Source organism: Myzus persicae, unplaced genomic scaffold (assembly GCF_001856785.1).
Source record: "Myzus persicae strain clone G006 unplaced genomic scaffold, MPER_G0061.0, whole genome shotgun sequence".
Taxonomy (NCBI): domain Eukaryota; kingdom Metazoa; phylum Arthropoda; class Insecta; order Hemiptera; family Aphididae; genus Myzus; species Myzus persicae.
In genome coordinates this window covers 83352-101724 of record NW_019104433.1, presented here as the reverse complement: position 1 = coordinate 101724, position 18373 = coordinate 83352, and the positions used below count along the sequence as shown (strand labels likewise).

General features: G+C 35.2%; 1 protein-coding gene across 2 annotated transcripts in view; it reads right to left on the bottom strand.

The window, feature by feature from the left end:
• The window catches only part of LOC111042146 (cytoplasmic polyadenylation element-binding protein 2), a 70644-nt gene extending 53362 nt beyond the window's left edge, over positions 1-17282 (bottom strand). Inside the window, exons 1-2 of one of the 2 annotated variants that reach the window (XM_022326667.1) lie at positions 16481-17282; positions 149-193 (exon numbers count right to left, since the gene is read on the bottom strand). In XM_022326667.1, the coding sequence (XP_022182359.1) occupies positions 149-193; positions 16481-16649 (214 nt within the window). In that variant the 5' untranslated portion in view covers positions 16650-17282. The remainder of the gene's footprint in view (positions 1-148; positions 194-16480) is intronic. The other variant, XM_022326666.1, reaches the window with a different exon arrangement.
• Positions 17283-18373: the final 1091 nt, after the last annotated feature.

The following is an 18373-nucleotide window of genomic DNA, read 5'->3' as shown; positions in this document are numbered from 1 at the left end:
GTACGCATATAGATATATACAACATACTACGACATCATCAATAAACCGGAGAAAAAGTGAAATCGTTAAAAACTATTTATCCGACAAAATAAATATACCTATACTCAATTTTTGTAGTTTTAATTCTCAAAAAAAAAAATGTACTTACCGTGTAGGTGAGCTAGAGAATGTAGAGTGTTCGAGTTGATGAAACCTGAAACAAATAAAAATTATTTTATTAGTTAATCTACTCGTTAAACACTGATAATGTGTTAATAAATTACAGTAAATTGTTGTAAATTGTCTGTATATACGAAAAGAAACAGTTCTCGTACATATATGATATATACATATAGGTTCAGCGCACTACTAATACAATATTAATATATACTAATATAATATTATTATATAACGCAGGTAATCTAAAATAATAACGTACATTGATTGTCGAAAAGGTTTAAACGTGACCTTTTTACCATTATTTGTCCGTATTTTTTGGGTGTATGAAACACGTTTTTAAGAGAAATATTACTGGCTCATACACAAGCACACCGCCGCTGTACGTATTATATATATTATTATTATTATATTGTTAAAACGCACCTTTTTGTGCTGGCTCGTCACGTAATAAACAGTAAGTTTCACAATGTGTTCGAACAATATAAAAGCTGTCGTGGAAAAAACCAAAGGGATTTGAAGTCTTACGGGCGTGAACGTTTTTCGGCCAATACTATTGCATATCGATATACGCAGCGATTTAACTTTTGACTGTAAATAAATACCTCAGCCACACGGGAATAATATAAAACGTACCTACATACATTTATGCGGTATGAATTGTATACCATTTAGCAATGTTTAAGACACAATATTGTGTACAGGGTGAACCGTGAACATATTATCTCTGGAACAGTTATCATTTTTACATTGACATATTTAAATTTTAAATTTAATGTTGTCACATATAAGTACTCACATTTTCCAGATACACTACGGGGGCCGAATTTAAGGAAAACGCGTCTGCAACCATCTCGTGTTGCCGCCAATCTAATTTTAAATTTTCCATAACATAAAGTACATTTTAAAAGCTGCATGCGGAAAATCTTAATTTATCAGATCAAATTTTGTTGTTTCGTTTTATTATTTGCAACTGACGACATTTTATAAATATATATCGACATTTATGTTTTTTAATTCATTTTTTTGTCATATCCAAGACAAAAAAAATTATGATACTCATTCCACAGGTTCTCCGTTGTTCAAAATAGTCCAAATACGGCCCAGCCATGCACCCTGTACAGTTTAATGATGACGAAAATATTTCCTGTTTATGATTCAGACGAGTAAGTGGGTACTGATATAGATATTATAAGTTATAACAAAATGGCGTATGTTGTTGATACCGCTGATGGTTTGTTTGCGTAATATATATAGTTTATATATATAAAAACATAGGTACTGCACGTGCACGTGTTATAAACGGTTTTAATAAAACAAAACAAATCTCAGCGATACGAGCAAACGAACAACATAGTCACGACGACGAGAATCATACGCTGCAGCGACATAATATAATAACAATGATATTGACACGAAAATAAGAATAATATAGCCGAAAGTGTACACCAAAAATGCTAATATCAAGCTAATATTATAATTTTATAGCGATGAGGACGAAAGTCGGAATCGCCGTATCATTGTGTCCATCGGCAACAGCTTCGGTTATTATTACTATTGTATAGGTGGTAAAATATGATAATAATATGCAAGGGAAACAGCCTGGATACTGTCATCTGTAGGTATTTACGCGACAGTCTTAAAAATGACTTAAATGATCAATACTCTTTATAGGGTAACTCTCCCAAGTTGTCAGATAAGTGAAGACACACAGAAATCGGTATGACCGAGCAATCTCTGTAAAATAATATAACCGGATTGCTGACATAGCGTACACCATAGCAGCCAGTGTTCTATGTGTCGGTACCTTAAGTGTCAACATATTGATGTCAAGTCTCGTTATCAAGTTGACCATTTTGTTACTGAGCTTTATAGTCTCGTAGAGCTCTTCCAATGTCCCGTTGAAAGCCCGGAGAAGACAGCCGCTTACAATGTGTGAGCTGGACTTGAGTAGCCGCAATCACAATCGGGCCGGTCCGTCGTCTTACATTTGTAGCAAGCGCCACTCCAGAGAGGCCGTGTCCTGTGCGTAATCGATTTACATAGGTGTTATTTGCTGCTCAGGGGCAGAGCTATTCTGTTTATAGAATAGATCAAGTTGCAGCAGTTCTATACTTATTTATGTTAAAATTTTGCAATTTTGCCACTTCGATCGTTTTCATTCATTGATTACAATTTTTAAATACATAGGTTTTTCAGATTTCAGCCTAAGCAGATTCTTAATGCATATTTTTTACATCGAATATCTACAGGTGGAAAAATACTAAAATATGACACAAAATCGAGAGCCGGTCTGCGGGCGTTGATTTTGGAGAGACTGTGATCGATGCCTTTAATTGAACTTCCGTATATTGTGAGCTCACCGTTATTCTATACAGGCAGAGTCGAAGAATCAGCATGTGTCCCTGACGGCGCTAAGGACGCGACGTTCTCGGTGTGCCGGGCATTGCTCACAGGCTGAGCTCGGTAATTTGTGTATAATATTATTATGTTAATCCGAGTCTTAACAGCTTCGATGCAATTGTTTGGATAGGTACCTACTACACTATCACACGAAATACCTGCACGATCCTGCAGCACTGCACACAATGTTATGGCAACTGCCGACCACGGTGATTTACGACGTTTCCTCCGAAATAAATTAATCTGTATTGCGTGCGGTAATAATAATTGGAAACAACCGCTGATACGTTTCAAACGTATATAATAATAATAATAATAATAATAACAATAATACAATAACTGCAATGCACGCATTGTACTATGCGACACAGAGAAAGTTTCCGAGTGCTTCGTAAATTATTTGACATGTTTATTGTTCTCCGGGAAACTGCGAGTATATACGCCCGTGTAAAATATATACATATTATAAATTTTACGGCGATGAGTCTTCTCGTGTACGATTGTTTGCGTACAAAATACTCGTACACTGCGTATTATATACACACAACAGTTCGATGACGTCTAATAATAATAACAACATAACGATATGACGATGATGATTGTTATTTATTATTAATAATCGAATAAATCTAGTTTTTTAGAGGAAGTCGAAGCGAGTTCTCGGGATACGTGATCATAAATAATTGTTTGAATTAGTTATGCATTATCTGCTGCCCGCTTGATGTAGCGTTACGGGCAGTATATTATTATTGTTGTACAGCTGCTATAGTTTCCGGTACGATCAGTACAAAATGTTTTGCATGCATAATTAAAAACTCATCGATTTCAATTAAACTGTTTCGTCAAAAAGTCAAATGTAAAATATAAAATAACAAAACGCTTGAGGGTCGCATCACTAAAACATATAATATTATCGGTCGATCTATCTATCTGCTGCAAAGCGATCTGAGGGTAATAATGAGAATATATCATGCATATATTGTGTTATTATTATTATTTATTACTATTATAGGATATAACTTAATATTGAACAAAAACGTGTTTCGTCATTCATTCCATTACACATTTGCAAACAATTATAATTTTTATTATATAATACATGGCAGATTTAAATGATTTGTCTGATGACCTCGTGAACAAGTACACAATTATTATTGTCGATTGATTTCAGGTAAATATTGTCGATAGCCAATACTCAAAACATACGATTTTCTCGAATCATTTATTATAACATAACAAAACTTCCCGTACGGAGTATAAACCAAATTGATCACAAACATAAAAAGTAAAACATTAAATTTATCACGGACCGTCAGACGAGGATCTATCGCCGTAAACCATAATGTTCAATATATAACGCGGAATGAGATAATACGGAGTACGTCAAAATTGATTACAATTTCAAACTGTAGGTATAAGCGCATATAAAATATAAACACAATTTTACGATGTGTTATGACGCGGACATCACTATACATAGCTTTTATTATAATATTATATATTCCACTAAGCTATATATCGCTTAACGATTTCATATTATGTGTACAAATATCGGTACTTCCGATTTATATACGTATAATTCGCATCATACGACGGTATGTAGGTGCATCATAATAGTATATAGAACGAATTATAATATGTTACAAAAGGCCTTTCAACGTTTATCGTGCATACGAGTATATGTAGGTACATACACAGGGACTACTGCCGACATATATACATAAATACATAATACACCGTATAGAGCAACGTATAACATACCATTAGCATGTAAGACCCAATAATGATGGTCTCGTCGACCACCCTCCACGTCTAAATCATACACGCTACATTTGCCAGTCCTTTGGAGGATGATGATGTGCTAAATTATTCAAGGTTTTATACAGAGCTCGCACCCCTGCCTATCCACACAAACACACCCAACCACAAACGGACCAACCGATATGCGCCCCGACTGTAATTTGTTAAACGAATAATAATATGTTACCAAAAATTATTATTTATAGAGACGGCGTCGTGCGGAATCGAAAATATAAAACGATACATGTACTTATACAATAGCAAGTACTAATAAGCGAGTATATTTTAGCTGCAATTAAAAATACATTAAACGCTGCAGTTGCTCGAATAGGGCAGTGCGCGAGCGGGTGAGCTTTGGAGGCTATAAGCCCGAGAGCGAAAATATGTATTGAAAATGTTCAAATTGCGTAATAAATGTTTATACAGAAAATCCCCCCCCCCCCCAACCATGAAAGGCTACCTTTATTTACAATATTATATTTTGTATCTTAACACTCGAGCTCCCCAGTTCCCCTGAGAATCAATATTAATATTTGAGGCACCGATTGCTATAATTAAACGATAAAGACGATTTTTGTTTATTTTCATTCAAAATACATTTATAAACGGAAATTTAATGTTATCGCCGAAGGATTGGCTTCCTTTACAGTTGTTAATCAAATTATATAACCATTCGGCCATTGCATTTATAGATTTTATACAACACTCAAATTCAAATTATATATTACTGTGGACAATTAAATTATTTGTTTCAATTTTATATAGGTATACAAAAAGCCTTTATATTAGGTAAAATATTGAAACCATTTGTGTACCAATCGGCAATCGCGTATTGTGTTCGTTCCAAATTAAACATAAATTATCAAAACAAATATGTAATATAATATTATAGTGCAACGAACAACATTTAATTTATCTCTCTGACCCGCTGTGGACAGTATGACCGCCAATTGTAAATTATAGTAATTCAGTGATGTATGCACGTGAATCGTGAATACAATAGTATTAAATCACGTTGTGTTTAACACTGTCCGACGCTGATAATAATAATAATAGACAGATAATAATACAATGCACTTATGCCATTGCACCCGTCCACTGTACGCGCATAATATATTTATTATAATAAGTGCTTATTAACTCAATGTGCAGCTCTCATGGTTCTTGATTTTCACCAGGTACCAAGTATATACCTAAGCGTAAATCGTATCAACGATCGAATTTTTTATAATACCCATGAATATCATATTATTATGAATTGTACTCTCTGCAAAATTGTTTGAACGCCAAAATATCGCTTAACTCACATTTTTGAAAACCTAGAATATGTCATGGTTTTCGGATTCGATTTTCAGACGAAATATTATTAAAAAATAAATGCTGTTGCAGACGACAATAATTAGGTATTTAATATACCCGCCAACTCTACGTGCATACATAGTGCGCTTTAACTCAATTCCCAGCTCACGGTGCTCGATTTCCAGGATAGGTCGTCGTCACTATCTATACCTATATACCTATACACCTATATACACCTATACAAATTAATCTTGTTTTTAATTATCTGGATATTACAATATTATTATTACGATGTGCTCTCTGCGAAATTGTTTGAACGCCAAAATATCGCTTACGTTTTCAAAAACCTACAAAATGTCGAGGTTTTCGGATTCGATACTTCGATAGACGGAAAAAAAAATATTACTGTCTCAGACAATAACTATATTTTATAGTACACCTATAATACGTGCCAACTGCGCCGCCGTACAACGCCGTCAGCGGTTTATCATTTTGTCACCTAGGCATTAGCATTTACAGTCGATGACTTGTCGTTGATACACTAATATATGAGGAGTCGATAACCTCGTACTTCCTCTCTCGGGGCAATATGTTATAGGTGTTATATTGTATATTATATATTTATGTAGCGTTAATTCCATTGTTTGCTCACGACTGGAATTCGTTTTCTGTAAATCATTCACACTTTTCTCGAAACGAAACTGCAGATAGCGACTCACTCGTACTCATGGCCATACACGGAATGATATACATATACATATGCGTACACACGGCGTTTTAAACGACTTCAGTAACAATTAAACTAGATAGTGATAAATATATATTTAATACCAGTTGTAGTTGTTGTTGTTACTATACTATTACTATCGACTATTTTATTTTATCACCAGCTTAACTAGTTTTAATTGTCTAAATTATAATATAAAGGAACGCGATTTAATATTCTACAATAATAATAGTAATACCTAATGATCGTATTTACATAATAATAAGAATATTATACACCTACTACGGGATACAATATTTTAATATTTAATACTTCACGTATCGAGACTGAAATGACAAATTAAAATAAACAATAAGATAAAGCGGTAAACACTGTCGCACATGTTTTTTTTTTTTCAGGCACGTATAATATCATTATACGAATCATCTTGACACGATTAAGAATTGTATTATCGCTGAGATACAATGCCTGTGGACGATGACATTTGACTTTTTTCGTACAGTGCTTAGTCAACAGTACGCTTGTATTACACGAAATTATAATAATCGCCATCGATTTCGATTTCACGCTCGAAAATTCATATTAGTCTTCGGCAGAGTCTAAAGTATTCAAACACACTTGGGCAGAATTAAAATATTGTTAAACTTGTAACTTTTTTGAGTTTGCAATGTGAATTCGTGAAAAGATATTTGGCCAGTTTCTTTATGGTGGGCCTATATATAGCTAATATTAAGTAAAAATAATGCGATCGCATAATCAGTTATCACCAAATAATGTCTTATAAAATTGCAGTAATAATAATATATAAGTGGTCGTAGGTACCAAATAACATGATACCTATACTAGTACCTATATAATACGCTGTTCGTCGGTTCATCGAGCAGCAATTAGTTACCCGACAGTTTTCTAGCGTTTTGTTTCCACATTACACTTATCTAGGTGAAGGCGATTAATACTAAACTACACTTCAGTGGTGCGGTAAATTATCAAGTCATTTGCAATAATTGCGTGGCAACATAATCCTGACACGATAGAATATTAGTTCTCCAAAGGCAAATAATATAGTAACAACAATGTTGTATACGCCCGTCCGTCTGATGAATACGTCCACTGGCTCGTAAACGGCAGATATAAACGATAATCTGACGACGTGACGGGTGTGCATAATTTATAATATTGTGCTCCTGCAACTGTGGCTAAATCTGACGGTTACAATTTTAAGTCAACCCGAGTCGGGATTCGCGGACACCCGAGTGGTAGTCAAATCAGTCAAGATAAATCGAGGTAAAAAAATGATGAAAGACAGACGGAACGACAAAAACACGACACACGCGCGGTACGTACGGCTAATAATAATATTATGATTTGAAAACCGTTTCTCAGTAGGAAAAATATATTACATTACCTAAACAATATAACGAGTACAGTGCTAAATGTAGAGGAGGTCTGGGGGGTGCTATGTATCGAGACCACGAGAATGAGTTTGTTTTATGGACCTATCGGGTTGATGTCCTAGATTCCTTATGATGTCTTATTAGTTATTTTTGACTCTGTACACTGATAAATTATTAAGAATATCGAACAATGGTCAAGAAAAACAGCACTATCGTTTATTTACAATCTCTTATGATGGACTCGGTTCTATCACTACTGGAGAATCGATTTAAAGGACCACACGTGGGCTATGAAGAAGTACCTACTTAATGAAATGTTTTATTTTTTCAATCCGACCTCATTTTTATCAAATACAAAAATATATACAGTCGATGCATTGAATGACTCATACATCATAACAAATATTTTTCGTGGCACCCAATATTAGAAACTGCACCAACGGCCTTCCAAGACTTGGACCCGGCATTGGTGATATACGACCTGCACGATGGTAGTACGGCGGTGGCGGTGCCTTTTCGGGCGATAAAAAAGAAGAAAAACCATTATTTGTCGATACACAGATTTACACAGCGGAATATCGTTCTGCCAATTCGGTTTCACCGAAGTAATTATAATAATATTGCGAAACATATTGTGACGGTTTAAAATAACCAGAACATATATATATGAGCAAAAAACACGTAACATATCACCTACACGTACATTTCACACGTTGTAATCCGCGGTGCCTGCTAACGGTGTGTATTAAAAAAAAAAAAATAATAAAATCATAAGCCCGCGAGTATTCAAAAACTTTCCCCGTTAGTGCGGAAAGATAAGCTGTATATAATATACTGTACGAAAAGATTTTAAAACGAGATTGTATAAATTAATAACAATAACAATTCTAGGTCATTTGTGCATGCGGTTTTGCGGCCGCCCGCCCGTCGGCAACGTTTCGATATAATAATAATAATATTATAATGTGCATAGGTACGACTCGCGCGATGTCGTCTTACCTTCCCCCCTCCTACCAACATCGACATTATTGCACTTTGCCGTGATGTTTATTGTGAGTACCCACCTATTTAATAATAATAATAATTGTAGATTACATGGCGGTTAATCAATTGTGGGTCAATTTCCAAACTCTCCCATGATTTTTGGATTAATAATGATATCCTAATAACAATAGCATGATTAAAAGTAAAATATAACAGCTGCAGCATAGCGTAATTTTTGCGTGTATAGGATCGAAGGTAGCTAGGGTTAAAATATCAAACATTCTCTTAGCTTATTATTAACTGGTGAACAGTATAATTGGGTACTGTTATTGATTTTTCCTTCACTTCGTTATTTTCAGTGATCAAAGATTACTTATCGATTTAGTTTTATTTGCTCAAATTTAATATGTTGAATTTATTAACTGTATTATAAAATAATATGTAAGCGATGGTGAATTAGGTAACTAGTTTAAAAACATCATAATGTTATGTTAGTGAAAGTAGCTAATCTACATTTTCCATTTTGGAACTGCGTCCGATTACTTATTATAAAATAAAAATACTTTCTGTCTAAATAATAAAAATTAAAGTCGTATTGGTTTTTTTTAAAGATATTTTCCACATCGATTCGTGAAAACGTGTATTATTTGTATCGATGTTTTTGATGAAATTGAGAAGGCGTATTTTAATTTACAATACCCATTAAAGTAGGTAGATAATATTATTAAAGCCGGCATTAATATGTACCTATACATGATAATATTATAGGTAATATTAGTTTTGAGAATAATTTTATATTTTTGTTCGGCTATAACTATAACTCAAACAATAACTACCTACAACTATTATTACGCAGTGGGAATTTTAAACGTGTCTTTTTTCTACGCCTATATACGCATGTGCCGACTGTAAACATTAAACCTTGTCACATCAGTGCCTTAACAATTACAAATAATGATAACTAATTGGTTTTGACGGTGTAATGACTGAAATGCGTGTACAACGTCATGTATACCTACGTACGTTATGCCAGTGTGTCTTGAACATTTAAATAATATGAAGACAAAATAAGACAAAATTATGCTCCAGTCGTTGGGTAACGGTGTATTACGTGAGTACCTATAAAATATGAGAATGAAATAAAGTACACACAAGTTGTCAATTATTACACTTGCAACAACGTGACGTGCACACGACTGACCTTGCACCGAATGCCCTTGGCCGCGGTACAGTTTCGTTTTTCTGCGTTCAATATAATTTTTTATAAATATACATTTTTTTTTTTATTTTTTACAGACGCTTCAAATTTATAATACCTCGTGTACATTGTTCGGAAAAAAATGGTAATTTTTCCACTTAAACGCCAAACTGAATGGTACAAAAAAAAAAAAAACACGTAAACCGCAATAAAGAGCGTATCGCTATAATTCCTGTATGTATTATAATATATGTACTAGTACCACCACCACCATCACTAATATTAAGAGCCTCTTTAAATTGTTATCGATTGCAGCAGAATATACGTACATCAAGCGTTTTTACTACAGTGGCATAATAATAATTTATTCTAGGCGCTAGGAAGGTTTCCTAAACCGGGACAAACCGAATAATTTTAATCTCGAGATTATTTTGCACTTATAGGTGCACAATGTTAACTTTAACTCAATAACTACTAGTACTAGTTTAGATTTTGATACGTCAACATTTTGAGAAAGTTTTCAGTCAAATAATTTACAACATAGAAAAGGGGAGAATCAAAAACAAAAGATTGAATCTTCACAGTACACTATAATAAGTAGTAGTTAGAAAAATCTCAAGGATTTGAAAATATAGTGGCGTATATTATAAAAAAAATCCTACAAAAATTAGATATTGAATAGCTAAATTATTGAAGAAAAATTGGAGGTGAGCATACTTAGTGTATCACTCTGTATATTAAACGCGTGCGTATCACATAATATGTTATACATTTTACTTATTTCAAGTGGTGTGCACAAAATTAATAAACATCACATTGGACGAATTTGAATGCGGAATTACTGTAGAATACTGTTACAAATCTTAGAACCACGACACCAAATCGTCACTACCAGAGTAATAAGATTTTAATTTTATAATAAGAGTAAGTCTCCGGTCAGCAATATACAACTGTCTTCAGGGTTCGGTTCCTATTATACTTCGACCTACTGTGTTTCGTAGGAATAGATACATTATACTATAGAATATTATTACTCTATAATTGCCTTGATAATTGCAGTGTTACTATAAATTATTACGACATGATGATATAACGCGAAAAGGGAAAATCTTTGAGGTGTCGCCTGAAGCCTGCACCTGAGTATTTATTCAAATAGTACCTAAACCTCCCGGGATTTGGGGCGGTTTTTCTATAAATATTTGCTAAAGGCAAGTTGAATATTTGCTATTGTTTTTTATCGAAACGTGTAACAATTTCGAAAGACTTATCCCCTATATGCGAAATATGGAACAATATAAAATAAATAAATAATATTAAATATTATTAATTTAATAAAAGACAAAATCATTACATTATTTCTTGTATTTAACCATACATAATTCAAATTAATTAGTTGCAAGTCTTATAACTTACTACATTTTCAAAGACGTCATATTAAACTGAATAATGGCTATGAACAAAGCGGAGTGAATGAGACGTACTGAATTAAATTGTATATTATTCTAATCTCAATTTTAATTGATTCCAAACCCAATTAAAGTCAACAGAAGTTTGTGTGTCTTCAGTAAAGGTACACACTTAATTATATCAAAACGGGGCGGTATTGTTGATCTAAAATTATTTGTTTTGTCCTCTTGTAATTGTACACTCAAATATAGAAACAAACAGTTTTTGAATTCTACAATGTAAGACTATGGTGCAGTCAATATCAGAAACATGTAGATAACGTCTACAACGATAAAAATAATTTATAATTAAATATTAAAGAACGAAATCACAATGTATGACAAAATTCACATACGTTAGGAACAACTTTTACCTACCACAGTAATTATTAGGTTGTTGACTATTTATTTTTTAATTTCGTAACAGTTATTAGGTAGGTACTTATTACCTATTTGAGGCCAGTATATAGAAACGTTCAAATCATGTCAATTCATTAACAACAAAACTATTCACTCAAGACGGTATAATATAATGCACATATGCACGGTAAATGTGAAAAGCTATATTATTATGCACACAGAGCTGAACATTTTAACCGATACCAATCATTTATCCGCAATATATAGGTATCAATGGGGAAAAAAAAATTGGTATTAAAATATTGGTGAGTGGAGTGCTGCTGGAACCGTGGAAAAAAGGAAATGATTTATTAATGTGTGCGCGAATGTGAAACTGAAAACAAAACAAAAAAGTAAAAAGGCTCACATAGGCAGGCACATATATATAAATGAATAATGATCGATCTTTTGAAATTCGCAAAAATGTTTTCACATACACCCCCTCCCGTTCCCGCAGCGGCCCTCGGATCCGGATGGGGTTACACGCCGCCGCTGCAGCAGTACACGAGACAAATCTGAAGCCAATTCAGTATAATACGTAAAGTTTTCCTATTGATTTTTCCCCGCATTTCCATATCGCATTATGTGAAACAAGAAATACCTCGTCAACACACTATATACGACTATACTGGCTGCGCCGTGTATTCGCGCACATTATTTCCGATTCAAAAACAGTTGCGTTATATTTATGTAAATCCAAAACGATTGCTACAAATAATAATTGTACACCGGTACCGAGGATGATGGGCAAACAAAAATAATAATAAGTACTCGAGAAAACGTTTTCAGAGTACAAAATAATATGCACTATTATGTTCCATAGATATCAAATATCACACGTATACGAAACCACACGCACTCTACATAGTATTAAGAGGGGAGGGTGGTAACCACGTCAAATGTATACGAAACAGATACGAATATGATATAATATTATAGAGAGAAATTAATACTTAAAACCACCGATTTTAAAACGTTTAGGGACTAATCGCTAAACCACAAGTCTCGTCGTAAACCACGCGACGCATCTGTATCGTATCACCCATATTATAGTCATACTGTAATGCGCTCGACTGAGAGATAAAAGTACAAAACTCTCACGGGAACACGATAGTATGATAATAATAATTATTACAATAATATTCTGAACTGAAAAATAAAAACAACATGTTTTCGGCGAACATGTCGCCGGACGCAAAACCATTTTTTGTTATTTTTTCCGGCGCGACACATACATTAAGCCGGGTCCGACCGGGTGTAGAATAATAATAATAATAACATTATAATGTGTCGTGGTATGCACATGAGATAGTGCGTTTTAAACCGAAGCGTCAAATTAATGTTCACTGATAACACACAATTTATAACACTGCACACACGCACAGAATGCGTATAGCGGATATTTCGTTCAAACGAAACGTGCCGCAAACAAGTTAAAGTGAAAAAAAAAACCAAAAATAGGTACTGTGTGTTATTACTTATTACATTATCTAAAATATTTTTAGGGCGTTTTCTTCAAAATACACACACACAATATTCGAATACAAAATACGTAACTCGCTACAGTCATTATGATAATATAATATTATATAGTATATTATAATAATAATATTATAGTGCACATTTTAAGAGTTTAACGTTAAAGCGGTTTTTGTACATTAAAAATGGTTTTTTCGGGTTTTTTTTCGTTAAGCACTTAAGTACCCCGAATTACTAATAATAACGATTATTCCGCGCATAAATTAACTCGCTAATGATCCAAAAATATGAATTGGACTTAAGGAGAGAAATTTTAAGCACAAGCGGCAATTAACTCTGGGTGACGGAAGGGCTGCGGCCGGTGGGGTGTATTTGTAAAATACAGAATAAAATATAAATACAAATTTATGTTCGACAGTGGGTGGTAAAATATTACGTTACGGTGGGTTATTTCCATAATGAACGTAAGTGAACTTACAGTTTCCCGCATGTGTTGTCACCGACCTGTACAAACATGGCTATTTTCCCTAGCGGCCATTATCAAAAATAAGGATATCAAAATTAGAGCGAACTTAGGGCAAACTAAGGGCACGAATATTATCCGGGGCCTGCGTGCAGGATTTGTATAACATTTTAATTTTGAGATGAGTTTTATGAGCGTTTTAAAATCGTAAATTTTTGGTACATTTCACACACGCGGAGGGGTATGAAGTCCTCTATTCAAACAAGATTAACTATCTCGATAACGTTATCTTATCTACGCACATTTGTACGCATATTAATCATATGACGTTTTGTAACAGGGCTCAGACAATTAATCGTGTACCCACAATCGCGTATTAGCGCGTACTATAGAGTTTGAACCGGACGACGCACAATAAACACACACAACTGTTGACGAGGAAAAAAACGTGTTTAATTCGGTTCTATTTCGACAGATTTGAGAGTATAATCGATTATGCAACGAACTATAAATTTTAATGTTATGTGTGCAGAATCGGTCACTACTAATATTATTATGAATTCATAAAATCCTGTACGCTCATATTATTAAAATATTATGGTATTATCACAGGTAGGTACAGCCGTACAGGTACTAATATCATATCAATGAGCATGCTTGATAACGCTGGCGAGCCGAATGCCATTATAATAATAATATAAAACATTGGAAATCCGACGACGAAAATCTGAGGCCTTTTGTAGGGGTTTTGTGTACAAATAATATTATATACCGAGAATGCATTTCGTTTGCATAGCAAAACGAGTTTCCACCGAGAAAGTGGGAAAATTATCGCAATCATTATGGGACGACGGCACGCGATAATAATATTATTGCGGCCGACAACTCATGTGAACATCCTCTTTTCGATCTATTATAATATTTTACAATTGCACATTGTTGCGTTATCGTCTGTGCGCAGCAGATAATAAAGCAAATAATAGTAACAATACAGTTTACAAAATAAAAAAAGAGACTGAAACACGATCGGCCGTCGTTGGCAATAGCGCGTGTCCGACAACCACGGCGTATGAATCACGCACGCCAAGTTTTTGCGACAGTTTTTCGATTTCATTCCCCCCCCCCCAAAAAAAAAATAATGCGGCGATAAGGTGGGTGCCAAGTGACTACTATATTATGTTGCGCTCGTTTGTAGCCCATCATCGCCATGATAATAATTAAAAATATTACAACTCACTCCAGAACTCCCGAAATGAATCGTAAGCCGAATAAAAACAAGATTATTGCTACAACGTACAGATTTTTAAGACCGTCGAGGGGATTGAAAAAATGCAACTACCGTGAACCGGGATCGAAATGGACCGGGTAGATATATTTATTGTTTTCATCGTGTTTCGAAAGAAATAAAAAATGGGTGCAAGACGAATGAGAATAGAAGAAATAATTAGAAGTTTATAACGAAAACAATTCCACTATAATGGTCGTAAGAGGCGTAGCGACATTTTTCCAGTAATTGTTTTTTACCGTAATACGCTCAGTGCCAACATCTAGGCTTTGATTACACTTATTATCTACATGAAACAGCACAAACTACGCGTCCGACACTTTACATCGATTATAACATTAAAAATCAAACTCAAAACAAAAATCTAGGTGAGAAACATAATTAAGTTTCCTTATATAGATGTCCAGTGAGTTAAAAACATGTTTTTGTGCAGCAGGCAATGGTAGGTACCTCATTGCATTTGAACAGAACCGATCATGATTAAACCTTAAAAAAAATCCCAGTGCAAGACAAGAGTACCTACCTATTATTTGTACACATTAACAATGTATAAAAGTGATAAGACTAATGACATAATGATAAATAGTAATAATGCGATTACCTACTGTTTAAATAAAAAAAATGTTTGGTTTAAAATACTCATACTTGGTTCTAAATTAAAATTCAAAAAAAACCTTTTCAAAGGGCCTTTGATAAAATTCTTACCTATACTTCTTATAATAAGTAAATTCACTCTAATATTAAAAATAACAGTGATACAGATTCTAAACGTATATTACTTAACGTAAAATGTTCTATATATTGTACTTTAGTAAGTGGGAAACCATTCTGGAAACAACACATGCGGGTATAACGTCCTGTTAAGTTTTAATAATTAACTAAATAATTTAGCTTTGTTTGTGATTAGTTCAATAAACAGTGTTAGGAATGGGATTGGATATTATCATGAAAATATAAGAACTTTTGGGCGAACGGAGCAAGGAACTTATTAAAACAAAAACGGCCCCAATAGTAACTGTCATACACTGGGCCCCGTTAAACCTAAGACCGTCACCAGGGACAACATTAAGTCAGAGTCGCATAGGTTAGCAAAATTATTGGACACTTATTGCTGGTCGAGTGGTTGACACATGTTTTGAAATTAATCAATAACAATTAATCACTCAGTTATAACTTATTATCAATTAAATACAATATCAGTTGTATTATTATTTATGACACCAATGATAATTGGCTAAATAGGCCGCTCAACATTTGTTGGTTTCGAGACCCGACATTGTCTCCAATAATTCCCGACCCTGGCCGGCCTCAAAAACGCATGCGCAGGAGCATAAATTTAATTACCTGGGCACTAAATTAAGTATAATATGGTTAATAATAATATAATGTTAACACGGTGACGCGCGCGCGATACCAGTGCGGTTACGCGGGGTGCGGTCGGTGGTTACCTCGGTGGAACACGTTGAAATTCCATGCGGCGGCAGCCGCGGCGTGCGGGTATACCAGGCTCAGGTCGCCGGGCACCGACACCATGTTGCGGTTAGCGCCGGTGTCCACGGCGGGCGCGGCGGCGGCGGTGGCGGTGTTGCCCTGGTGGTAGGCCCGGAACATGCTCATGGCTGACGACGAGCGGACGGTCGAGACAGGAAGAGCGGAAGCCGTTTTCTCGTCAGCGGGCGGTCGGCAGGACGCGAAATTCAGAACGCTCAACTAATAACACTATACTACGCGACACATGTAGTAAGACCGAAAAAAAACAAAGTTGCGAATAAGAGATATCGAGAAAAAAACCGATATAATCGTTTTTTAAAAAAAAAACACGAAACGGCGCGCGAAACCGTTAATAACCGTATTGTTGTTAAAGGTTGTATGATTGTTGTCGTTATCAATTACGCGTACGAGTCACGTACGTAGTATACAAATTTTTTTTAATTTAATATTTGAGGTTAAAACGTGTATCGCGCGATATGCCCGGCGGCACTGGGATCGTGAAAATCGATGATCGGGAAAGACGCGGGCGAGTCGTAGATTTTTCCCGAACGTTGTCGACACTCACGACGCTCACGCACGCACACACACACACACACAAGAGCGCGCGCCGGACAGTCGTCGGTACGGAATACGAAATTAATAATATTATATTAATAATAATAATAATAATACGACGAAAATCGACGTCGGCCTACGAGCTGACTGACTGACGACGTGCAGCGGTGCAATGCGTGTGTGTAAAATACTAAAATGCGTGTGCTTGCGGTGCCGCCGACTGCTGCCGGTGCGCCGATGGTGATTATAAAAAAACCGCCGCCTCCCCACCAAGTCGACGGCGACGACGACGATGACTAGACGTGACGTAGTATTATCGGTCCCACCGCGAGCCGCCGCCGCCGACGGATAATAATAATTACTGTTGCGATGATAACGCTCGAGCGTGTATTCGGCCGCGTGTGTGTCTGTACAATAATAATAATAATAATAATAATAATAATAATATTATATATTATAATATTATTGTGTGTGCCCGAGCCGAACACTGGTGTGCAAGCCGAGTGGTGCGCACTTGTTTTTACTTTTTGTTATTATTTTATTGTTTTTTTCTCGATAATATGCGCGCGCGTAGGTACATATTGCAGCTGGGTGGTATATGACTACGAAAACGGTCGTGTGTGCACAGAACTATGACAAACACACATCGCTCGACTAATATTTAGTTTTCGACATTAATATGTATTCGGCTGCCGCACTATTCAGTGAGCTTGGTTCGGCGGTTCCGTAATGAATACGACCCAATAGAGAGAGAGAGAAAGAGAGAGACAGACAGACAGAAAGAGACAGCAATTGAGAGAGAGAGAGTGATTGATGGTCACCCATCCGCGTCGACGGTGACAATAATAATTATTAACGACCTCATACGCACAGGCGGCGCTGAATCGAAACGAGATACACCTACACCGTTTTGACGCAATCAAACATGTCAAAGCATGCGAGGTATTTACCTCGAAAAACGCCAAAAGCCTATAATAATAGTGATGTTATACAAAGTGTTTGATTTTCAAATCAAAATCAAGGGGTGGATATTCAGTTCAAATTGCATTAGTGGTTGTATTTATATATTGTATTTAAATTTTACGATATCAATTTACAAGATGAAGTCAATTAAATATATCAGTTATGTTATTTAGGTACATTTAGGCATACGGTTTTTCAATTTCTCGACAATTTGATTCGATTAAGTTTCTTTAAATTTAAAAACTGTTTGTTTCAGGCTTCAGTTCATCATCAAACATCATCGTCTTTCTCTAACATCGACTATCGGTCCAGACACGGGCCGGCGTCTATAG